The sequence below is a fragment of the Phycodurus eques genome, chromosome 2 (assembly GCF_024500275.1).
Source record: "Phycodurus eques isolate BA_2022a chromosome 2, UOR_Pequ_1.1, whole genome shotgun sequence".
NCBI classification, from domain to species: domain Eukaryota; kingdom Metazoa; phylum Chordata; class Actinopteri; order Syngnathiformes; family Syngnathidae; genus Phycodurus; species Phycodurus eques.
In genome coordinates this window covers 8,366,847-8,394,115 of record NC_084526.1, presented here as the reverse complement: position 1 = coordinate 8,394,115, position 27,269 = coordinate 8,366,847, and the positions used below count along the sequence as shown (strand labels likewise).

Sequence of the window (27,269 nt, the reverse complement as noted above, 5' to 3'; positions counted from 1 at the left end):
CCCCCCCAAAAAAGTGGTTGGTTTTGTTTTTACTATGGAAAAATGGCACTCTATAATGTACTTAATAAAACTATAGCATAATTAAGTAGAAAGTAAAGCATTAAACAGCTTTTTTCATCATGATTCTGATTCTGATTCTAATTCTGATGATTCTGTTTTAATGCTGCAATCCAATACAATGTGGCGCTCCTTCTGGTGTGTCGCCTTGGCCACCAGGAGGCAGTACCATATAATACAGACACACGAAGAGGAACAGATTTCTTCAGAGTCCCTTTGCATAGTTCTCGTATTGTATGTGTTAACAAGCACTACAGTACAAGCAGTATAGTCCTCGATTTTTTGATGACCAGCAACACCTCCCAGCGTTCACACATAATTGCTAAAGAGGTGACATTTTCTGCGTTGAAAGGTGGAGAGCTATAAGTGGGAGACAGCTGGAGGGGAGGTGTGATCATAGTCTCTTAATGTGGTCTCAGGGTTGCTATTAAATGTGGCCTTAAACACATTACAACCCCCCAGGAGTACCAGCTGGGGTCACCACCAGGTGTGCTAAAAGGAGAGAGAGAGGGAGTGATAGGGAGAGGAATTTGTTGTGGAATAGGGAGAGCAGATCTGAAGAACTGCGGTCTTTACTGGAGTCTCTTCCTCGTTTCCTTTTTGCATTCTGAATTTCTTCCAGACACTCCCGCCGGCTCCCACTGCAGAACGTCACCCGTCTGACAGTGAAAGTGGGAGTTGTTGGTGAGTCGAGACTTGAAAGGAAAGCCGCCATTTTTTTTTAAGACCGCACATAAAAATGCAAGAAGCTGGCGCCATTTAAAAAGCCATCACACTTATCAGTCAGGACAGCCTCGAGAAAAACAAAATAACCAGAAGGACGGAAGACAATGCAATAGCCTTCCTTGTATTTTTGTCGCTTTGAGTCTCAACCTTTTGAATGTTTGACTATTTTTATGTATTTGACTATGGTGCACTTTTGCCTTAACCACAAATTCTTCTCACATGGTTACTTTATAATGATAAAACATCCCTCCGTGCAGCACAAGGAGCTGCAGATGTGGTTTGCATTGACATTTCCCCCCTATTAATCTTTAAATTTGCAGAGATAAAGTATGTAGCACTGGTTTACTAGTGTCTACTTAATGTGTTTTTGCTCTGTGAACACCTGTACTACACCTGTACTAAGCGGTTCTTCACTTGACCATACAGGAAGGCACTATTTAAGTGAGTTATGCCCAGCACAACTGTCCTTTTACTGGGTTAGATTTTGGATGTGATATGGTCCCCACTCACCTCTGAGCTACTGGTGTACAGCTGGATGACTTCCTGGATGGATCATCATCTTCATCATAGCACATGCAGTGGCTATAAAATTGACCTAAATTTTTTGATAATACAGCGATGGCATTTAAAGAAAAAAATCATTCCAGAACTTTTACTCTATGTAGAATCAAGCATTGTGGTAGCAGCATGCTTTGATTTTATCTAACAAACTGAGGTGAAGGTGGTCTTATCAGTTCCACAAAGAGGTCAGGTTTGGCTCAAAATCTTCAGACATCTACTACAAAGCTAAAAGACAAATTTCACTTTTCCGCATGAGAGTGACTGCATGCGTACATCCAAATTAACAAAAAATATGTACATAGTTTTTGAAAGGCCCTGTCAGGGTCCAGACCTTAATGCAATTCAGTATCTCTGGGGTGAGCTGTGATTTCCTCATAACTTATGTTTTTTTATTATTTAAAAAAAAAAAAGAGAACTTATTACATACAGTGGTCCCTCGGCTTACGTGTGACCCAACTTGGGTCAAGCTGTCAAATGGACGATTTTTTTTTTCTTGAGTTGAGAGTGAAAGTTTTGAGGTACGTTTGCTAAATGGTGTCAAACAACTTAACAACAAGCAGCAGACAGTGAACAGTTCTTCAAAAAAGAGGGCAAGTGCTTGCCTTAAGCTGTTTATTGCGATTCCCAGTTGAAGTTTAAACATATAACAAAGAGAAATACGCATTGAATATTCAACCAAACCAGGAGCTGTTGAGGCAGTTCTACACAGCAATCATTGAATCAGCCCTGTGTTCATTCATCACAGTCTGGTTTGGTACTGCCACAAAAAGGGACTAACTCCAACTGCAACGGACAATCAAAACTGCTGAAAAAAATTGTCGGTAGACCCATACCCACCTTTGAGGACTTGCACACTGCCAGAACTAAGATAAGAGCATGCAAAATCCTCTTGGATCCTAAACATCCTGGTCACCAGCTCTTCCAGCTCCTTCCCTCAGGTAGGCGCTATCAAACAATGCAAACTAAAGCCAGAAGACATTCCAACAGTTTCCTTCCTCTTGCCATTAACTTCTTCAACAGTTAACTTACAATTGCATTGTAACATTAGACGTTACATTAATTTTATCGGCCTGATCGGTATCGGCCGATAATTAGCATTTTATGCTGATCGGCTTTAATGTCATAATTCGCCAATCTGATAAATGACATCATTGATCGGCTCCGCAAAAGACATTTACACCGCGTCTTCATCGTGCACAGTATATTTGAATCCAAAAGCTAGTTTATTTTTAGCCTTGTCGCATTTCTTTTGACGTCGTACTGTAAAATATCTGACGGCCAATGACGTTATTTTAAAAAAAACAGACAGACAGTGTGGGACAGACAACACGTAATGCCCGGATCAGACTACAAGACAAATTTGCTCTTTCAGGATTGCACTATGTCAGACTACTACAATAAAATCTTGTATTCCGATACCACCGCATCCCAATTTCTACGATCATTGGGCTTTATCTTGTCAACTCAAATGCGACCGGATACACTCGTTACCATGGCAACGACAACAAGAGTGTATTATAAGGACAAAATGGGGGGAAACGTGTTGGTGGTCACCGGTGCTCTTGTTTGAGGTATGTTCACATACTTTTAATACGATACGGCTCGCAAGCAGGCAACATAACCTTATGTAGCCTAGCAAGCTACAGCTAGCACTGACGCTTTAGCTTAGCTGGAAGACGTGTATGCATTATTGTCTCACGATGTGTTACCATATGCATGTGAAAATGATGATTATTTAATTACATCCATCCATCCATTTTCTGAGCCGCTTATCCTCACTAGGGTCGCAGGAGTGTTCGAGCCTATCCCAGGAGGCGGGGTACACCCTGAACTGGTTGCCAGCCAATCACAGGGCACACATAAACAAACAACCTTTCGCACTCACATTCACACGTAGGGGCAATTTAGAGACTTCAATTAACCTACCATGCATGTTTTTGGGATGTGGGAGGAAACGGCAGTGCCCGGAGAAAACCCACGCAGCCACGGGGAGAACATGCAAACTCCACACAGGCGGGGCCGGGGATTGATCCCCGGTCCTCAGAACTGTGAGGCTGACGCTCGAACCAGTCGCCCACTGTGCCGCCATTGTAAATATATTTTATATATAATTTTTGGAGCAATTAAGTACAAAAGTAGATATAGTAGATGAACAAGTCATTTAAATAGACACATTCCTCCATCTTGTGATGGGTTATAATTTTTTTAAACTCGCTGATCAGTGATCGGCCCCAAAAATCCTGACACATGCTGCCGATTTTCTCTTGAGATTGTTGTCACATCTCTGTCGGGCCAATTACCCATTATTTACGCACTCACTCTAGTAGTCTCGCCACTCTGCACTATTTGCAAATCTGTGGTTCACCAATACTGGCCACTCATGTGTTTGAGAAGTATCTGCACCATTTGCACCATTGAAACTGTTCCATATCATCGCACTAAAAGTCACTTAAAACTGCTTAAATTTCTCAAGTCTCTTTCTTTCTTAAGTCTCTGCGCCATTTCCACAATGGTTACTGTACCAGACTATCGCTCGATTAGTTATTTCAAACTGTGAGTGCTAGAGGACTCTACATCATTTGCAAAATTGTCAAAAAAACAAACAAAAACTGTATCGACATTACATTACCGATAACCTTTCATTGCTCAGTGACTCTCTGTGTTTTTTTATGTTTTTATGTCTCATAAGTATTTTCTGTCAAATGGCTGTCTGTTGTTGTACCAGAGCGGCTCCAACTACCGGAGACAAATTCCTTTTGTTTTTGACATGCTTGGCAAATAAAGATGATTCTGATTCTAATAACTTTTTAAAGTCTCCTAGCATAATGCTAACACATACTGAAAAACACCATAGACAAGCTAACAAAACCTGCATTAGTGTTCCGTTAGTTATAACCCTTTAAGCAACAGATATGATCTAAGCGGTGCTGCATTGTGATAAACGTTCAATATTGCTGAGGTTTACTGAGTCATTTGGTTGTGAAACAGCTCTTCTTGTATGATGTATGGCTGTATTGTACTGCCTCCTGGTGGCTAAGGTGCACTCACCAGAAGAAACGCAATATCAATGGGCTTTGATGCATGAAATCATGATGCAAACATTCTTCTGTAATTCTTTACATTTTATTGAATTATGTTGTTTTGTTTTGTGAAGTACAATACTGTGGAGTGCTATTTTAAAAAACACACATTGTGGTGCTTTTGGGGGCATTGGAACGGATTTATGGCATTTCCATTCGTTTCAGTGCGGAAAGCTGATGAGTTTTTTGAGACACATGGTCACGGAACTCATTAAACTGGGAAGTCAAGGCACCACTGTACATCATTGCACCGCATTCGCAGCCTCTTATTTCATTTGTATCACAGTCATATAGCCACGGCCCTTGTAGATGTGTGCGTATGTTTCATTTTCTAATTACGCCTCCTTGATGGACATGATCATGTGATGTTGTGTGGATGTTTGTTGGCTGTCATAATTGGCAGCTTGACACGCCGTTGAGGGTTTAAGCATGCATGGGTGCCTTGGAGGTGTGCGTACTCGTAGACACGTAAATCCCACACAGCCCTTTCATTCAATGCATGCACTCACACATACACACATACACACACACACACACACACACACACACACACTAAAAAAAACCCCTCCGTGGCCTGTTTGTCCCATTCTGCCAGCTGCTCACCACACTGCCACTATCTGGCCTTGTTGCTAGGATACACACACACACTGAGGGAGTAGCTCAGCCCCTTGTCATAAATGTTTTGTTTGTGCCCCTATAAGCTAAAAAAAACAACAACAATAACAAAACTAGATGATGTGCACAAAATCTAGATACATTTTCCTCTTAAACTCGTTTAATCTTTGAGGCATCCTTTTAAAAAAGTATATTTTGTTCTATTTACAATTTTGTGATGATTTGCTTCAATGGGTTTCTGACATTAGCTCCCTGGTCAGGAGGGGGTAGGATGGAGGCCACATTGATTGTGGAAAAGAACCGTTAGAGGGCGCCTGCTGTCTCTTACCTCATTGTTGTACTGAGTGAGGATGCAGCGCCTTTCCTCTCTGTTTCTCATTGCGGGCCTCACTTTTTTGTGTGTGTGATCTGCTCATCCTCATCTCGACCTCCCTGGTTCCTCTCCCTGCCTCCTTCTTCCATGCAGGTACCACTCCCAGTTCTATCCTCTGGCCTTTTTTGCATACCTCCTTCCATCATGCTCCCCACGCTCCTTGCCTCTTTGTCCCTCAGCAAAAGCAGACGAGATTCCGAATCCTTTCCAGAAACCCCCCCACTGTTCCAAACCGCTTCATCTACAGTATGCGTCTCCCTCTCACTGTGTCTTGCTCCACACATTCATCAGTCTTGCCCCTCAGGTTTTGTTCCTCCTTAATTGGGAGCTTAAGTGTTGCATTCTCATCCAGACAATGCCTGCTATTCAGTCTGTGGCTCTGTAAATAGGTGTGTGCCCTGTTTGTGTGCCAGCGGGTGAGTCATGCCAGCCTCAACGCGGTCGCAGGGATCAGCCCGGGTCCCCTCAAACACACGCTGATGAAACTTAGCAGAAGGTGGCCGAGTGGAACTTTGAGCCGCCATACAATAGCAACACAAGCGTTCTTATTTGACAAATTCAAATACAGTCAAACTAAACATACAACAAGGAGACTTACGCATGCTTATTTCACATAACCACATGGCTTCAGCTTCAGTCTGCTAGCTTAATGTTAAATAGCATCTATCTTGCTGTACTTTAACCCTTTAAGCAACGGATTGAGCATAAATGGTGCAGCAACACTTAAACAGACAGTATAATAAAACTCACTGTCCTATATTCTTTGTCCTCTGCGTAGAACGACTAATATTAGTGCTACACTGTTGAGCTTCGAGAGGAGTTTAGACGTCGTAATGAACAGTAAATTGGAACCCCGCATATTTGCTGTTCCGCATCCGCGGATACACCTATCTGCTGATTAAAGAAAACGTTTTCATTTTAATTTTGAATTATTGTTTTTTATTTTTATTGATGGAGAACCCACCCCCATTTTCCACTTATTGGCGGTATTTTTTTTCAATGGCCCGCTTATTCCCACCTTTTTGGGGCGGAAACCCCCCCAATATTTTTTTATGATAATTATTACGAGCACGCATTATGTGCCGAGTTTTGCTATTCGTCAAGTGTTTTGCGTCATGATCGAGGGCAGGAAACAAATTAAAGGTTTTATCTTAAGGCACCACTGTAAATTATTTTTGCGTGTTTCATTCTTTTTATTTTTTTGCTTGGAACCCTGACTGCATTTATTTGGCAACATTTTCGAATCGAATGATAAACTATCGTCGTGTGACTCAAGCTTAATTACTGACCACCTGGCTGGGTTTTAAGGACTCACCGGCGGACTCTTCCCAGCTGGAAGGTGCTTGCTGTCAGACTGGCGTCAAATGCAGCCAAGCAACCAACACCTGACCATCTGTTTGTGTCCATTCTTCTTTTACTTGGAGAACTCTGGAGACGAACCTTGAAAGTGTATATATACACACACACACACGCATGCACGCGCACACACAGCATGTTGGCAAATGTGCACTTAAAACCCAAATTCAGAATGACAAGGCTAACATTCCCTCAATGCTATCTGTCCACCTCAGATGGCCATTTGGGTTTGTTAATCTATTGCCTGGCAACAGAGGCAGCCTATCAAAAATCGCCACGCCCCTACCCACATGCTCGTAGTGTGGGGCTGATATGGATCTTTGAAAATGCATATACGCACCCACCCCCCTACACACACACATTAAACTCTCCACAAATCCTGGCCTGTCATTGCTCTCTATTGTTTGGCTGCGGTTGCTTTCTCCTGGTGTGACTGCCAGCAGATGGCTAGCACTGAGCTGTCAAAGTCGGCCCGGGGCCCACACACACGCACATCGTACACGCACGATGCACACACACAGTAGAGTTGCTTACATAAAGAGTGTCTTATTCCACACAGAACATATGCGCAGTGTCCACTGAATGCCGCTATTGGCTCTTCGACAGTCTATATGATACGTTTGCTGTGCCGCATGCTCCTTTATTCTCGTGCAACCACGCATTTATACATGCAGGGTGTGGAGACACTAAGCTACAGGTGCCCCTCATGACCCCTCTCTCTGTAATGACTGTGTAATCTCATAAAAGGGCCACCTCACTACATTTGCATGTGCAAAGGCCTTTTGTATTCGTGCCTCTGTGAGCGCGCGTGCAAGTAACAGTTCAAAATCTTGCTTTGCCCCGCCCCCCTTCTATCATGTGCATCTTTGTGTGTGCGTATTTCAAAGTGATGTGTGTGTAAAAGCAGGTGTCAGACATAATGGAGTGTGTCGGCCACAGCGTAGAAGCAGCTGTCGCAGCCCGGGGTCGCCCAGGGTCGCCCGAAGGTGAGAGGTCAGGGTTGGGGTGAGGAGTCGTCTGTAGCTACACAACATTCCTCTGCTGGCTAATCATAGCTCTGATGAATGACTGCAAAGTGGCAGCTGGTAGACAGAAGGCTGTGGCTAAATGTGTGCGTCAGTGTCAGCGGAAGATAGGGGGGGGGGGGTAGTGTACACAAGGGTAAAAGGGGGAGGGGGAGGTGGATAGAGGAGAAAGAGGGGGTTTTGAGCTCATCACACAAGTGTTGATTGTATCAGGTTGTGATCCGGATGGAGGTCTACATCACAGTGGACAACACATCCTTTTTTCTAAAACATTAAAACCTCAACTCAAAGGTGCACACACACACACGCCCGCACACACACACACACACACACACACACACACACACATCACACACATCACACACACACACACGCACACAAGATGCTGCATGTGCAGGAAGCCTATACTAATGACAGGTTGTGTATGTGTGCCCCCTGGACACACTTTACCAGCCCAGCAGAAAACAGCCCTTTGTGTTGTGGTCTCTCCCCCTCCATATTTATGTATACCTCTCTCTATCTTTACTGCTTGCCCTCTGGAGGATACGGTTGTTCTGCTGTGCTCTGCTCAATATATTACACACTGTATACATTTTCCTCTGGCCTGACAACAGATATATGAGCAGAGCTGTATTTTTCGGCTGACACCAGCCTTTCAGGTTGCTTAAATTGTACTGTTAATGCCTCCACAGTAAGTAAAACAAAAGATCTTTCACTCCAGAAAAGTGTACCTTTGGATAGATGCACTGGATGGACAAAAATATGGGAACACCTGGCTATTAAACTGAGAGCAAGGGAATATCATACCAACTTTGAAACTTCTACTTTCCTCAGCAGACTTAAAAAATGTTCATTGTGTTTTTGACCATTAATCCAGAACATTTGTGATGTCAGAGGTCACCAAGAGAGTGCCTTGTGGCTCACAACCTCTCCGAATGGTCAGGATTTCAAGTATACCTCAATGGAATTCATGTGTACTGGGAACATGGCAACAAGGGATGATGCACACGTGTCCCATTTCTTTTGTCCATACCGAGTTGATCGACAGTCTGTCTATCAGGCCTACATGACTTTTTGTGACTTGAAATCCTTACATAATTCCTCCATCTCATTTACATGTGCTTTTAAGAATCAGAATAAAAAAACAGTCACTGAGTAATAAAAGGTTGCTAGTTATCTGGTAATGCCGGTACTTTTTTTTTTTTTTTTTTTTGACAATTGTGTAAAAAGATGCAGAGTCCTCTAGCACTTAGAGCAGTTCGAATGACTAATATTGCAATAGTCTGGTGCAATGACCATTGTGCAAAAGGGCGCCGAGACTTCAAACGAGTAGTGCGATAATCTGGGACAATGTTGATTGTGCAAATGTTGCAGATACTCCTCAGTCAGTGTGCAAATGGAGCAGATGCTACGCTGGCATGAGTGGCCAGTATTGGTCAACAACAGATATGCAAAAAGTGCAGTGTGGCGAGACTACTACAGTGAGTGCACAAGTAATATATAATTGGCCCGACAGAAATGTGACAAGAAACTCAGACAAAAGAAATTGGCAGCATGTTGCAATGGAATTGTAAGTTAGTTGTTTAAGAAGTTGATTGCAAGAAGGAAGAAGCTGTTGGAATGTCTGCTAGTTCTAGTTTGCATTGATAGGTAGCGCCTACCAGAGGGAAGGAGCCGGAAGAGCCGGTGACCGGGATGTGGAGGGTCAGAGAGGATTTTGCACGATCTTGTCTTAGTTCTGGCAGCGTGCAATTCCTCAAGGGTGGGTCAGGGGGTTACCGACAATCCTTTCAGCAGTTTTGATTGTCCGTTGTAGTCGGAGTTTGTCCTTTTTTTGTAGCCGCACCAAACCAGACTGTGATGGAAGAACACAGGATTGATTCGATGACCGCTGTGTAGAACTGCCTCAGCAGCTCCCGTGGCAGGCCGTGCTTTCTCAGAAGCCGCAGGAAGTACATCCTCTACTGGGCCTTTTTTGAGGATGGAGTTGATGTTGGTCGCCCACTTCAGGTCCTGTGAGACTGTAATTCCCAGGAACTTTTTCTTTACAGCCATTTGTTTATAGTGTCACAGTGCTGCCCAGAGGAGAGGCTCTTATGGACCATGGGCTCTTCTTACTAGGTGTACAGTAGTAGCTACATTTGCAGCATACAAACCTGAGCCACATATTGTGTTTATACACAAGCACTGATTGACATTGTAACTTCCAGAACTGTCCATATCGTTTAGGACACATCAATAAGTTGCATTAAGAGGGGGTAGCTTGTTGTTGCCGTTCAGCTAATTTCTTTGCTTTGACTTTGGGTAAGAAGTCAATTGTCGCTCTGCAACAAGAAGCAGTTTGGCAGATGGTGAACAATTCTTCAAAAAAGAGGCTTCAGGCTATTTAATGCCACTCCCAGTTGAGATTTACTGTCAAACTAAACATGAAACAGAGAATTACACGTGTATTTAAAACAGCCACGCTGTTTTGCCGTTGGCTAGCTTAATGCTAACACACGATGCAAAACAACGTAGACAGGCTAACAGATAGCATCGTCAGTTATAAAACTTTAACCGACTGATATTTGAACACATGGTGCATTGGCGCATATGGACTGACAATATAACAATACACACATAATTTTTTTCCTATGCAAAAAAAGACTATTTTGGCAGTTTATTGAGTCACTGAAAGTAGCAGTGAGTCTCATATTGCGAAAATGTTTTGTTAGGTTTTTTGGGAGAGACTGGAACGGATTTATAGTATTTAAATTCATTTCAACGGGGAAAGATGATTTGAAATACATTTTTTTTTTTTTACTTAAGAGTGTGGTCAAGGAACAAATTAAACTCATATCACAAGGCACCACAGTACCACTGCACTGCATCCACTTATAACAATATCCACTAATACAGAACGTATGAATCTGCTCTTACTCTCTACAAGTCTGACTTTGCAACCCAAGAATCAAATCCTTTGTGTGTGTGTGTGCGCACAATACTCAGCTTCAAAAGAAGGCGCGCTAATAGTCAGCTTGTTTTTGCTCTGGCCACGAGGCCAATCGATTGCATTTAACCTTTTCCTGTTAGACTCTCTAATAGACCTGGGAGAGAGGCACTGCAGCCCGGCAGTTGTCACCAGCTGTGTGTGTGTGTGTGTGTGTGTGTTTGTGTGTGTGTGTGTGTGTGTGTGTGTGTGGCTACCCTTCTGCACATACAGTACTCTACACATTTGTTGCGTCGTCTCCGAGGCTTTGTTCGATTTGAAGGATCATCCCAAGGACACTGGGCTGCTTCCTTATGATGTACTGTACAGTATCTAAACACTTGATGTATTTAAACACACACAAACACATGAACTATACCCAATTTCTATAAGCTTGTAGGCATGTGCCTGACAGGGGTCAATAAAGTTGAATTCAAATGACAACCTTGCACCCACACACCCAGACCTCAGGGGAAAAAGGAATGGAAATGTTTTTTTGCGCCATGTCCGACACTGCATGCTCTCCTTTAAGCTCCGCCCCCTGTCAGAATATGCTTGAGGAGTACATGAGCGTGAATGCAGAGGTCAAAGCAACATCTCGACAGAAACGCTGACCGACCTGCGATATCTTGTCGGAGATTTGAATGATCCTAACGTTTCATGTCCTGCTAATTAAATCTGAATCTCATTAGCATTGGTAATGTTTGCCCAGACTTGCGGTGAGGATGTTGCTCTGATTTTCATTATTTAATCATTTAAGGGCTTCCGTTTGAAGTATGACATATGGTCAAGCGTCAGTGGTGTCATTACGTATTCTTTCACTTTAGGTGAGTTGAGCCATTTGCCACATAATGAAGTCTGATTATGTTGTAGCATTTTATAGCTGCAGGGTTGGCCGTGCATAGCCACATTATTCAATAATACAGTACAATAGTTGTAGTTTATACACTAGAAAGTTTATGCATGGTTTTACACTTCATTGGTACATAAGCATTTATTTGCATCAACAGTGATGCCTGATCGCCATTGATCAGCTGATTTTTATTTATTTATTTATTTTCTTCCCTTTATTGTGACAGGTGACTCGACTCACTTTAAATGAGTGTATTTCTGGACACAATTTGTGCTGCAACACATGTAGACAGACTATATAAGAATACTCACAGGAACATATTCTTTATCCTCGGTGAAGAACGACTAATTATACTCCAGTAATGAATGAGAAGACGAGAGAGGAGTTGAGCCTCCTGTACAGTGTGTCCGTAAGTGTGTCATGTACTGCCTCCAGGTGGCCAAGGCACACAGAAGAATGAGAAGCGCAATCCGGTATGGGTAAAAGCACTTTCTCCTCGCTCGGGTGAATGGTGAAGGGGAAGGATATATAGCACCCGTAGGAACTATAAATGTCTACAGTGTCTTCTTTTTTTTTAACATGTCACCACAGAGCCACAAAAGACGACAATAGCCGATGTTTAGGCTTTGTTTGTGTTTACATATACCATATTTGCATAAAGAAATTGATATATATGTATTTAACCTTTGTCCAAAGACACCAGCCATAAAGCAAACAAAACTTTAGCAAGTTGTCATCAAACCAGTCATGCTCGTTAGCGTAGCGTACACAGGACGTCAGCTATCCTGTTTTCCAGGTTTGGTCACGTGACGTTCCGCATGTAGTGGATTGAAGGAGGGCGACTAAAACAGTTTAATTCTTTTTAATTGTATTTATTGATGTTTTTACTGTATGTTTAGTTTAAAGTATAATATTAGAGTGCTGTTTTTCCTCATTAAAATTACAAAAATGCTGTGTCTTTTTTTTTTTTTTTTTTGTCTTCCTTTGCTCTGACTGACCCCAGCCAGACCTTGGTGCGCATTTGGCCAACATGTATGTGTGCGTGCGTGTTTATTGGGAATGTATGTGTGTGTTCAACATAGGTTGGTGGGGTGTAATCTGAGCCTTTGGCTAGGACAGCACCGCTGCAGTGTTCATCCAGGCAGAAAAAGCAACATTGCAGACGCAGGGCGGATGGAGAGAAGAGAAGAGAGGAGAGCGATGGAGGGACAGCTGAAGGAAAGAGAGAGAGAGGACAAAGCGTAGCGAGCTCTTTGCAGTCTATCTCAGTGGAAGGGAGATGTCATTGTGTGTCAGTTCGCTCCACTAACCAGCCTGTAGCTGAAGAAGCAGATCTCTCGCTCACACTTTCTCGCTTTCCTTGCCTCCCACACCATATCCGCTTCCTTCTCTCATATCGTCTCGTCCTCGCGCGCTCTTCTGCCTGGGTTGAGGTGAGCTGAAACACTCAACAGCTCAGGGGAAAATAGAAACTAAAAGACTGAGCAGTGAAGCAGTCATCTCCAAAAAGCAGGCAGTCGATAGTGCAGCAGTGGCACTACGGGTGAGCGAGATCGCCAAATGGTGTGCGGTGCGGCCTCGAGGGCGAAGCGTGCCGCCGGCCTCCCTCAGTGTTGCGTGGAGGGCAGCGCGCAACTTCCCGAACACAGAAGGGATCAAATCTTTAAATCCCTTGGAAATGTCAAGCACATTTGATGAAATGTCAGTAGAGCTGCACACAAACACGTGCCAGCCGCACACGTCGGCACGTAGGCACAACAGCATCGCAGCATGGCGTTCTAGGGCAGTCACGTCCTGTGGGTGACATCTGCCTCGACTTCCCAAATCCCGAAGGGAGAGTCACTGTATCCCTCTGGACGAATATATTCCCAATGTTGTTATTATGGTAATCCATGACATTTTTACATGCGCAAGCATCTGCTTTGCTCCTCTCTCTAATGCCAAGTAACACAGCGTTCATTCAGCTGGCTTAATTCGTTTATTTGCCTTTTCACCAGATTGCAGGAAGTATTATTTTATTAGTCCATATCCAATGCGTAAGTATTTTCATATAAGATTCACAGGACAATACAAGAGCACAAGAGCTCTAACTAAATTCTGCACTTGCAAAGATGATAATGCTCAGTTTTGATTGACGCGGCAAAAAAGATATTTAATTTGTGTTGGTTGTATTTGTATCACACAAAGAGCTGTTTTGAATACAGTGGTACCTCGACTTACGAGTGACCCGACTTACGTGTTTTTCCAGATATGAACCGAATTTGGTTTTTTTTGCCTTGAGTTCCCTCCAGAAACTGGAGTTTTGAGTGCTAAATGGTGGTAACCAACCTTCCCAGCAACCAGTACATAGTGAACAATTCTTTAAAAAATAGATGCCAAGTGCTTGCTTCAAGCTGCTTCTTGCCATTCTCAGTTGAAGTTTAAAACAATAAAAACCCGAAGAAGAATACATGATTATTTAATGAAACCAAAGTCTGTTAGCTTAATGGTAACACACAATGCAAAACGGGCAAATAAAACTAACATTCATGTAGTGGTCGTAACCCTTTAAAAGATTTATATCTCAACACAAAAAGTACAGCAGCACATGTAGACAGACAATATAACAATACTCACAGCCATATTCTTTATCCTCTGGGAAAAGGTACTAATATTATTGCAGCTCTTCTTTGTTTATTATGAATGTATTATACTGCCCCCTGGTGGGCAAGATGCACACACCAGAAAAGCACAATGGCTATGGGCATTGAAGCATGAACCTATGATTCACAACCTTCTTTACATTCTAGTTAATTGTTATTTCTGTTTTTTTTTTTATGAAGCGCAATACTGTAGAGTACTATTTTTCTTATTAACATGTTACAGAATTTTTTTGTTGGTGATTTTGTGGGACAGGGTTAGATTAATGGCATGTGCATCCATTTCAATTGGTGACAGTAATATGAGATACAACCATGGTCGTCGACCTTAAACTCTGAATGCAAGGCACCACTGTATTTAACCCTCTTGTGTAGATAAAAGGTAGCCAAAGTAATCTCTCACTATGTTGCAGTACAGTTCTGCAACACTGCAAAATTCAACCACAACAATAAATATTGTTAAAATTTACTTCATTGTACAGCTCTAGAATTGTCTCTTGATAGACTGTGTAGATGTACGAAATGGAGTGTCTGGTGGCAACTCAACCGTAAACGTTTCATGTACATCAACAGTCGCCTCCTGTGATGCACCAGCTGACATCTCGACTTGCCATTGATCTCCCCCGCACCCTTGCTGACTAACTGATCGACTTCCTCAAGTGTATTTCCTGTTTAGACCTTTGCCAGTAGATGGGTTTACCCCCGCCGGTGACACACACACACACACACACACACACACACACACACACACACATACAAACAGGTGTGTCCGTCCCCGTCAATTAATGTTGCGGTTGTCGCACGGCAGATGCTGCACGGCGCTCAGCTATCGATTAGCTCGGCTCTGAAGAACATGTTTTTCCCTTGAGTGCACTAAAAGGATGTGTTTACGCCATGTAGGAAGTTAGTGCTGCAGTTTTACATCACTGCAACTACAACTATAATGATAAACAGATACCTCTTTGACAGTATAAATCAAAACGGATAATTTTTGGTTTCAAAACGGAGAATTATTATTATTTTTTTAATTATCTATTCAGATAATAACCATAACTGGAGGTTATCTGTTGATCTCCCTTTTTGTCTTTGTTGGGCAGTGGAAGAACTCATTAAATTCCGCGACGAGACCCAGCTCGAGAAATGTAGTCTCTCTCTTTGCCATTTGATTCACCATAGCATAGAACAGTCCATTAATAACATCTTCCATTAACCAGTAAGTGGTCTGTCCACGAGTAACAGATGTTTCAAACAAATACTGTATGGCAGTGCATATTCGCCCCCTCAATTTAATTCTCTTCGACTTTTCTTAATGTGCGTTTTTGAGCATGTCAGGTGAGATATGGATTGGGACAGCTCAATCGAGATCATGGACTGACTTGATTGACAGGCATCAACACATAGAGACATAATCAATAGCTATCTACTAGTGTCTATTGGACCTCAAGCACTAATATTGTCGAAACCATTAAGGGCTGAAAGCTTCCTGCAGACTCCCTCTGTGGTTCAAAATCCTCCATTAGCAACAGATTCCTGCTTGCCGATTAGAGGAGATATTGCTCAACAGTGGAATTAACCTCAATTAGTACTACCTCCGTTGATATTTCTCATTTCACCTTCTGACTCTTGCACTGCATCTTACACAGCTCTCTTCCTCTGTGACTCAACATGAGTGTGCACTCATTAACACTCAATTCAGAATGAGGCTTTTAATGACGTCCCTTCATAACTGAAGCTCCCTGATCCAGTCCGTGCCGACAAAGCACTCATGTTGTGCAACGTGATGCACTGTAAATAACAAGTGTGGTGGCCGAAGATGAGTCATATGAGAGCAATGGTAGCGTAGTGTGTAGCATCAAATCTTGGCATCCCAGCTCGATCTTTAAGGGCCAATATGCTGTGTTACGCTCACCATCTGTTTTGGAATGTCACAGCAATTGCTTATTTTACAGTCTCTTTTTTTTATTTTTTTTTATTTGTATCCATGGGCACTTTTAATCAAGAAAGGATACCTCAGGAATAATAATGAAAAAAGTTGTATTTTTCTGTAAAATTGATTCCTCATGTTATCTCAGGAAATGCCATTAGCAATATTTGTGTTCATATATACACTGTATATCTGTATTTATTTTATATTTACAGTATATACGTTCTGTACCTTCTGAAATATCTGAACCCTTTGGATTTCTGCATAAATTGGTCTCCAAATATAAAAAGTGGTCTGCGCTTCATCTAAGTCACAATAAAAGTCTGTTTAAAGTGATACCTCACGAACAACTGTGTTTTTAATATTTTTATTGTACAAAAAAATTCATAGTGCAGGGTGGAAGAAACTATGTAAACCCCTAGACTAACTTCTTTTCCAAGAGCTAATCACTGTCAGCAGAGAGCCGACATAGAGTCCAGTCTATGTGGTAAGACTGGTGCTGTTAGTTAAAGCTGCCCTGCCAAATAAACAATCAATTTTCAGTTTTATATTATTGCCTGGTGTGAATCTTGGTTTACACAAAACAGCTTTCAAAAACCTAGGATTAAGAAGGTTAAGGATTGCCTTACATTAAACTGGACAGGCTTACAAAGTAACTCTAAAAGCCTTCATGTTCATCAAATAATAATGAGATAATCTATGAATGGAGAAAGTTCAGCACTGTTGTTACTCTCCTTAAAAGTGGCACAGCCTAGAATGCTCAACGAGGTGAAAAAGAATCATAGATTGTCAACTAAAGACTTTCGGGCACATGCATCTGTTTAAACGTAAAAAGTAAAACATTAAACAAGAATAGGTGTGATTAGAGGACAACACTGAGGAAGCCACTGCTGTCTAAACAACATTGCTGTACATTTGAAGTTTGCAAAAGAGCACCTGGATATTCCTCGGGACTACTAGCAAACTATTCCGTGGACGGACAATACCAAATTTGAGATGTTTTGAAGGAACACAATGTTATGTGTTGAGAAACGAAATCACGGCATACCCCACCATCGAAACCTCATGTGAAGCATGGTCGAGGTGGCATCGTGTGCTTTGCTACTTCAGGGCCTGGACTCGTTGATGTCATCAACGGATTTTTGCAGAAATCTGGGCAATCTGAAAAGATTACTGTATATTTTTATCAATTTGCATTTCAGAAGGGTATGAATCTCATCAGTCTTCCGGGTCTTCCTCTGTGTTGTTGTTCTTTGTCTCTTTCTCCAGCTGGGTATTATGTTCATTTCATAAGCCCAGGATGCCTCTTTATCTTAGGCTGCTCCACACCTATTTTGCCTGTCTCCCTGCCACTCGTCAATGGAAGGAGCTCCTTTAAAGTCCCTCTTTTCTTGACAGCCACCCTCTACTTCTTCCGCTGCTGGTTACGGTCACATGGCTTCCATCTTCGATGCTATTCCCCGGTTCCTCTCAGCTGTAGAGTGGAGTAGAGCTCATCCAAACAGACTAAAGCTGCCAGAGCTGATCTTTGTCTTTGATTGCACCTGCTTTTTGATTTCTGTAACATCACAGGAGGGATACTTCTTGTGCTGAATCTGCTTCTTCTTCCTCCTCCTCTTTGTCTTTTTATAGCGTAGATGTCAGCACCTCAAATAGTTTAACCAATGTTGGGCCGGATGATCGTACAGTTTAATTGCCAATTATATACAATCACTCTGTCTTCTTTCATATTAAATTGCAAAATGTGTGCTTTATTTTGTCAATATTCTTTGGGATTAAAGGGATATTGATTTGATGCTAATCCATTGACAGTCAGGGTTCCAAATCCAAAAGTCTACATTGTTTTGCTTTCTTTCCAATATGTATTTTATATTTGCTACAGAGTAGAGATTTAGTTTATAAATTAAGGTTGATGATGTGTATGTCTGTCTCTGATTTCCTGTTCCTGTTGGCTCAGTCCAGTTTGTGACTCAAACAGTTTAGTGACGGGTAGTTCTGTAGCCCTATTAATGCTGTAGTGTGAAGTTCAATAATGACATTACCATTGGGAGACACATTTATACAATATTTTCATTTTCTTAGACTGTAGTTTACCCACGTATTCTTCTTGGTTTTTGCACATATAAATGCCACTTTAGTCATTGTGTGGCAGTCACTACTTAAAGTTAAAACATCTTTCTATATTTCAGGCCTGCACTGTGACAGAGGAGCCGACTAGAGCCGGCGAGGAGGCCAACATAAAGACCTCCCAACCTGGAAGTGACCTCACTCCTCATCCCGTGACCTTGGAGCCAGAGATATCCGAGCCCGTCGACCGCCCATGTTCCAGTAAGTCATGCTCTTATGAATGCCAGAGATTAAGAAAGCCTGTGGTTTATTTTTATTTCTAAAATGCTTCACTTGTGTTGGCAGTGTGTCAGCAGTTGGCACCCAAGCTGCAGGTAGCAGTTATGATGATACATAATTGACTATAAAGGTGTCTGGGTGATGCACGCAAGTCATAATCTGGTGGCTGGTTTATTAACCGATAATTTAAATCTGATTTCATTGTGCAGAGTAATGGTTTGATGACATCATGAGCTAAGTGAAAATTGAGCAATAGCCTTGCTTTATATTGTAACAAGCAGAGAGAACTATAAACAGCTTGTAACTACTCATTCTTTAAAGGAAGTCATCACATGCTCACTTTCATCTGCTTAAACCGAAAAGGTATCTTCCGCTTTATCGTTCCAAATCTCATAGATTTTTATGTTGTGTTTTATAAACTATTTCGCAGTGAAAACTTTTTTATTTATTTGCATCATAAATGAGTGGGGGATATCCAGTTGGACAAATGTGCTTGTCTGCAGCCATGCTTTTGTAGTTTTCGCATTCCTCTAGCTTCTGTCACTGTCTGTTTTATTTGCTTAATGCTCCAAGCTTATTTTTTTTTGGTTTACTCCTTTACTGGAATTTCTTGAAAATGCTGTTAGAAATTTGAGGTACTGTTGAATAGAAGCTAACAGATGAGGATTTTATGCTGAAGTAGGAGCTTGGCCTATAAAAAAAGATAACGTGACGATCTGTATGTGTACGTGGGAATGTGCCCTGAGGGATGCCATCACTACACTGGCTTTAGGAGCTCAGTATTTTAATGGGGAAAGTGCTGATGTTTCCTCTACATGGTGTTCCTATACTATACTATACTATACTATACTATACCTTATCAACAGGCCTGTTTGATTCTTTTCTTCTTTTTCTCAAAATGTAAATTTTAAGTATTTCTCCACCCACTTCTCTTTATCTCGCTATTCCAACACTTTTATTTATCACTTCCCTATCTCCCTCTAGATCAACGTTCCTGCATACTCAGGCTTCCTCCCTTTTTTTCTCTCCGGCTATTTTATGTTTAGCCATGAGGGTCCCCCGGTCGTTTACTGAAAGCACTCTTTACTACAGAGCCAGTCTAAACCCAGACAAACATACATGCAGTCCCTCTATCTCAACCACAAGTTGGTCTCTGACACTTGGTTAAAGAGTCGTGACAAAGGCCGCGGCACGAACACAGACATGCACGTTGGAGTCTAGCACTCAACATGACTGTCGGTGGTCTCACAGGGCCTGAGAGCTACGTTTTCATGAGTTATTTAAGTGCTCTCCATCCCATTTGTTGTATTGTGACTCACATTGACATGGCACGTCCCTCTACTGTGGTGGAAAACAGGAGGTGCTCACACACATGAACAGAGGATGGGCCCCCTCTGATGGGTTTCTAGTTTCTAGTTGTGCGCGTGTAGTATTGTGTACATCTAATTTCTGGTCACCCCTGCAATTTATACTTATGGGCCACAACACTAGGTGCACCTGCATTGATCCAAAGGTATTTATCAAAGGGCTCACGTGACATCATGCATAACGACAGATTGACTTCAGATATTTTGTGCATCATTAGAGGTGTGTTTTATTTAAAAAGAAAACAGTCCAATTGTGGATAAGACAGCCTTAGTGGCTTTCTACTTTTGAGGTTCTACTTTATTCATGTTTGTGTGTCCTTCCATGTGTTTGTCACTGCATTACACATACTACAGATGTAATTGTCACAAGATGAGGCTTTCAGTGTATTGTGATGGCAACATCACAGCTGGACTTGGCAGTGTTTCTACTCTGGCTGCTGGCTAGTTCAATACAATTGCAATTACCCACCGTGGGCGTGTGGAGCGCTACCACTGGGTGCCGGTTGGGGGCGTCCTTCACGATATTTGGGATTTGCTTTTCGGAGGAGGACTGCAGTTCCGTTATCAGAGATGACCACAGTGTGTTTTAGTCATGTCACATGGGCTCCACTGAGAAACTGTTACAGGGAAAGCCTTCTGGTTGACATGAGAATGATGACTGGGCAGGCGAGAGGGTGACAAGTGACAACCACTGGGGGCATGAGGAGGGACGACACTGCTTGCACAGACCCCTTCTGCTACTTTGCTATTATTCTCTTGTGTCCCACCCACAGCGGGAAGTGGGGTGAGCCTCCTAAAAGACTTGTCAAGCTTGTCACAGCTCCCACAAAGCAGATAAAAAGTGTGTGTACATAGAGCCAGAACCTTGGCGAGGTGCCACCTCGCTGTCCTCTTTTTACCACCAAGCAAGGTTGAGGTTAAGCTCAGTAGTCATCATAAGTCACAGCAGGAACCTCCAAAATCCTCACTCTGATTTTTCTTTTAATATCAAGGCCATGAGTCCATTTAGTTCCACTGTAGAACGTTTTTTTTTTTTTTTTTGAATGTTGTAAATTATTATCACCTACAAGTCTGTCACCAAAAATCTACCGTTACTGGTGTAACATCATAGCGGTGCAACAAAGTGTAACTCCCCAAAGAATTAAACACAACCAATCTCAGTGTCAGTCTTGAATTTTAGTACAGCAGATATAGTATGCGAAAGTTCAGTTGCATTTAACCTTTAAGGACTTTTTGTTTTAAAACCTTTATTTGTTTCAGTTATTATGTGTAATACTATTTGAATTGAGACATTATTTTAATCACAGTTTATTTATTTGCCTATATTTAAGTGAATTGTTAGTGTCCAAGCTTTGAACTTGTAATATAATGTATATATTACAATAATATTCAATACAAAATGCTCGTAATAAAAGCTCTGTCTTGGTTTTGATACATTTAGGCCTACTACACTACTGTCATCTAATGTTGGTCTTGAGGGTGGTGCGTGGAGAGCTAAGTACTTTTTCTAAAACGTTTGAGAACCACTGGTATGTAAGATGATCAATTGCAGGGGCAATTTTGCATGTATAAATGTATCGTCGCCTTATTGCATTATTAAATGTTTGTCACAGTCATAACGGCCCTTTTAAGGAAACCCTAATTACGATGCGACCTATGACGAAAATGAGTTTGAAACACCTAGGCCGACATGAGCTTGCTACATTTCAGCGACAGAGTTACAGCTATCAGCATATTTATCTTCACATGCTCTCTAATTTTGTCATGCAGAATAGCATGCATTAATGTTAGATGGGATATGGATGGGATGATGTATTCTGGTTTTTAAAATGTTTCGTGTACATATGGCAACATTGGTTCTTAGACCAAGTAGGGCATCAACCTTGGCTTTGTAATACATTGCCAAAGGCGTGATTTGCTTCATGTTCACGGCACCTCAATAATAGAGACTGCAATTTGTGGGGAGGGAACAATTGCCATTTTCCTTGTGACTGGAAAAGTCCAAATAAAACTCACATTTCAATCCTTTTCTATTTTGACATAATGAAACCCTGAATTTGCAGCATGCCGATGAATGGTTCCATGACATCTTTTCTTCAGGGGGCTCTGGATCAGCCACAGACGCCTGTTTTTTTAGCCATAGTGTTCGTCTAATTCAGTGGTGATCACAGGATTTTTTTGGGAGAATCAGAGGCCTGTTTTTCAGAGTGGCGCCAGTTCTGGCGGACATTGGGTGCTGGGGGGTGTGGGGGAGGGATTAGTCAGGAGACAGTGGGTTTGGCACTGTGCCACAGTTATTAGCCACTCTCAGGGTGGGCACGAGGTTATGGCTTCACTCAATCGTTGACTGTGTGTCTGTGTGTGTGTGTGTTTAAAGTGTTTGTTTGTCAGCATGTGAGTCAACCTCCTCTGGTCACACTGACCTCATTGTGCAGTGACTCCTGCTTGATTTGTCCACTCTCCAACACATTCCTCTCTCCAACAAGCTGACAAACAGACCATTCGCCCTCCTCACTTTCAGCACGCCAACCCCCCTCACTCTCCTCTTTCCTGCGGATGGATTTGATTTAGTGACTGTGGTTTTCCATCCACAGCCTGGGAGCCAGCAGCAGCAGATTTAAGGAGAGACCTATAGATTCACAGCCAGCAGAGCGCGTCATTGCTTGGCTCAAGCTCATCAGCAAATACATCAGCAGGACAAAGCACTAATAGATGTGAACCGCCACCATTTAGGAAGTAATGAACCTCTCTTCATTTCATCTCCTTGATTATTTTCTCCTCATGGCCTGCATAAATTTCGCCAAACAATGACAGTAAATGAATTAAAACAGAACCAGAATTCATCTGTTTAACTCAGTGAATATTTAATATATACGCACACAAAGGGTTTAGCAGACTATATATGTTGGCTTTGCCACTCAGCGCGAGGTCACGGCCCAGTGTTGAGCAGTGAGATCAGGTTCTCGCAGCAAACCTGAGATGACCACTTAGCAAAGACCTCTAGACGCTCAACTTTGACCTCACAGGCACAAGGAAACAGGTGTTCCAGCAGGATTAGACCCGTCCGCCTGCAAACTCGGCCTTGCTTTTTGTCGTCTTATTTACAACTGCTAAGAGTCAGACCAATAAGGATTGAAGGATACGATCCATAATAGTGTCCAAGAATAAAAACATGCTGTGTTAAAAGATATATAGTATTCTTTACCTCTGCCAAGTGTGAAAATGAGAAGGGGCTTATATTGGACACCTTTTACGCAGAAACTACACATCCGAATTCCACAAAACTTTGTAGAAGTGTGACACATTATATTTTAGAGAAAATCCAGATACAAATGCCCATTCAGTCATGATGGAACTACCCGGAATGCAAACAGTAGACTCCTGTTCGTCTAATATCTTGCATCATTCTGCTCATGTCATCTCACACCATCCTTCCATTTTATGTTGCGCCAAGACTTAACTAGCTGATAGCGCAACTGAGAATACCCATTCATTGCAATCTACTACCTCGTTCTTGTCAGTGAGCACATTGCTGATTGCAGAGATTGGCAGTCACAACAATGTGCTCAGACAAACAAGAACAAATGCAGCATTTGCTGCCTTTGAGAAGTCTCATTTCACCCCCAAAAATTATTTTCTATTGAACTTCATAGTCATTGTTTTAAGTAGGTGTTATGCTGTTAGAGCTACATCTTGCCAAGCTCACATACTTAAATTTTATTTATTTATTTATTTATTTTTTATATAAACCAACTACAAGTAGACAATGTACATGCAAACAGCGAAATATTTGCACTTGCTGAGAGGATGGAAATTTTTGGCTAATGTTAGCATTTAATGAGCACATGGGGGACCTTCACTTAGCAACATGATTCTGTTAGGAAGCTGACTGTGTACTTTTTGGCAAATATATTTGGAATTTCTGAAATGACAGAGTGGGTATGTAATTTCAGCCACGGCCCTCTGTAGACAAAGAAAATTACAAAACACAAGTGTAAATATTTATTCTGCAACTGTCTTTCAGCCTCCACAGAAAAAAAGAATGTTGCTGGAAACGAAGGGTTTTAAAGGGGCAGTTACCCCACAATGACAGGGTGAACAGCAATTTCAGGGACGTCCTATGATTATGAAAATAGAATACACATGATCAAAATGATTTGTTTGCTCAAATAACTTGCCGAGGGCAATGTAAAACATCTTTTTACTTATGTCATTTAACAACTTATGATACACTGCAGTTAGCAGAGCAGTGTGTGCGACATGCCAAAATCACGTACATCCAGTGGGAAAAAAATGGTATGATACGTATCATTGCAGAAATGTTTGGCCGCTTATAATAAGACCTCAGTTTTCTTATTCTTCTGCATTTTCATGAGTGAATTTGACAAGAACACCATAGGCGCTTTATAGTGATATTAACCCATTCCACAATTTCTTTGTTCTAGAATTCAGTTTTCTTTGAATGCTATCCTAACATGAAGTTGCCCTGTGCCTTTAGATGCATGGCTGAAATGTATTTTTTTTTTTTATGACAAATTGATCTTGAGATCCCAAAATCGGTCGTTAAATAAAGAGTACATGATTAAGCTTTTTTGCCCCCCTTCCTCCCTTTTGTTGCTTTCCTCCAAACCCTGCAATGTCAATTATCCCTTCCACGCATTCTCCCTCCCCCTTCTCCATCCTTCTCTCTTCTCCTCTGTCGGCTGTGGCTAAGTGCTTTTTGCTGTCTCTCTGCAGGTGGCACTGTAATAAAGCCTGTCAGGAGAAGGGACTGGTCGTACTGTCATATGCTCTTGTTAACTCCCTACACCCCCCCCACCACATCCCTCCTTCCCGTCCTCCCCGATCAACAGCACTATTGCACTCTTATTCTCAGCTTTCATTTTCCCTTATTTGCTTTTTTTCTTGCGTGTCTTGCTCTTCAAATCAAAATGGGTGGTTTCATCTCTCATATCGTCCTGCCCGCCCGATTTCCTTAAGAGCTGGAACAAGAAGCCTCCTGCGACTTCACAACCTATATCATACGACTTTCGTTACAGTGGATTTTAAAAAGCAACAATATATTAGGTAATTGAGATCAGCGACTTCCTAATGTGGACTCTACACTGGTTTGTAATGGTGAAAATAGCGTCTCTATTGTTGCCATGGCAACCCTGGATCAGCCGCTTTAATGGCCTGAGATACTGGTGGACCAGCCAGTACACGTCATGTTTTGTAAACTCAGAGATGTGTGTAGTGTTCATCCAAACTTTGGTGCACACCAAAATTATCACTCCCCCCCCAAGACAAGATAACACAGATTAGTTTTTGTCAGTTTTAGCCTTCTTAAATTAGTAAACAGCTCCAAATGCATGTGGGATTCGCATTTATCTCAGTAGCTTAAACTTGAATTAAACTTTCTGCCTGTAGGGGGAGGCCTGGAGCAAATCCAGTCTCTTCTGCTAACTAACATGCATCTAGCAGGATTCACGCATCAATTACTCAGGTCTCTGTTTTCATTTTGTCTTAAGCGTGATCACAGTATGTGGGCTGATGAACACATGTAGGCATGAATGCATGTTTGTGTGTGTGCTGTACAGTCTCCAAAAGAGCACCGGCATCTTATTTGCAGCAACCACATGATGGCAACACTGAGCCCCGTCTTGAGAGAAACCTTGCAGCTCCCTATTCTTCGCGGTCCACTGTTAGACACACACACACAAGGTGATAGTGTGCTTTTAATACTTTAGGGGTGGCCATGTTAACAGCTGACAGAGAACATGGCCTTTCTACTCTGCTGGTAGATCACTGGTGCTTGATTCTTTTTCACTCTCACTACTTTCTTCCCACCCGCTCCCTTTTTTATTGTTTATTTAGTGTTACAGTCTAATTAATATAGTACAATCCCTAGAATCAGAATTAAAGGATCATATTAGGAAAACTTATTGTAAGTACAGTGTTGCCTTGATATATGAGTCACTCGACTTCAACTCAACTCACTTCACAACAAGCAGCAGTTTGACAATTCTTAAAACAAACAAAAGCCAAAGTTGTATATGTATTTTCCCAGTTGAGCTTTGCTGTCAAACTAAACATAAAACAAAGAGAAATACACGTGTATTTAAAACAACAACTAACAAAACATGCAAAACGCCATAGACGGGCTAACAAATCGCATCTGTGTCAAAGTGTCATCACCCTTTGAGCAAGGGATATTTGAACACAAACAATGGAGCAACACAAAGACAATATAACAATACTCACGGGCATATCGCTGGCTCTGGGGGGACTGTTCACATCTGCAAAACCATCACTTCTCTGGAAAACAAAACAAGACAAAAAAAAAAACGGCATGTTTGTTCAGCCATTCACATTGCATCGTCAAAGACAGCAATCCATTTTCTAGACTTCAGATCAATAATTCGTCACAACAACAGACCCATGTGTGGTTAATTTGTGAAAAATATGAAATTGAGCCAGTTTTTTTTTTACCACCCAACAGTAATGATAAATTCTTTATCCTTTGCGAAAAATGACTAATATTTCTGTAGCTTACTAAATCAGTTGTGAGGCACTTCTTCGTGTATGTCAAGGTGCGCACACAAGAAGAGCAGCACAATGTCCATTGAATTAAAGCAAAATAGAGTGACAAAAACTGTTTAATTCGTTACATTCTATTTAATTACTGTTTATTTTTTCATAAACTACAACATTAAAGCGTGATACTTATTTAAAAACACAACACAATTTGTTGTTTTCGGGGGTGAAGGCTGGAACGGATAAACTACATTTTCCTTCATTTCATGAGGGAAAAGAATGAAAACGAACCAATTTTTATACATTGCTTCATTAAAAACCACAAAACCATTTTTTAGAGGTGTTAGATACCTGCTTTGATTACACTTTTCTACTATTTCCAGTCACACAAAGGCAAATATATCGATTTTGTCTTTTGTGTTTTGTGAGCAGATATGTTGTGCCTGTTTTAACTTGACGGAAACAATTTTGGAGTTTGGACCTTCAAATTCATTCCATTCTGGATTTCAGTTTTTTTGGGTTTTTTTTACCTTAACTACTTTGTACTCCACACTTATGTCACCATTCTCTTGGGAGGGGGGGGGGGGGGGGGGACAACTGACACTGAAAATAAATGTATGTCATTCTGCTTAAGCACAAACACTATTATTGCTGAAACTGTGGCAATGGGATTCAGGAAGTGTGTGTGTGTGGCTGTGTTTGTGTGTGTGACGTGGGTGAAAAATAATATGACCCCAACACTAATCCAATCACATCCACTAAGCAAATTATGGCTCCAGCGCACCCTGTTTCTCGCTTTTCATTTCCCTCTCTCTCAGTTGCGCCATGAGGCTGTTTCATGTGGTCTACGTGGTTTTCAGCTT

At 41.8% G+C, this 27,269-nt stretch overlaps 1 protein-coding gene across 1 annotated transcript in view; it reads left to right on the top strand.

Moving 5' to 3' along the window:
• Positions 1-27,269, top strand: part of gse1b (Gse1 coiled-coil protein b) — a 199,574-nt gene that overhangs the window by 41,163 nt on the left and 131,142 nt on the right. The window contains exon 2 of the mRNA XM_061665999.1: positions 18,367-18,505. Coding sequence (XP_061521983.1) covers positions 18,367-18,505 — 139 coding nt within the window. The remainder of the gene's footprint in view (positions 1-18,366; positions 18,506-27,269) is intronic.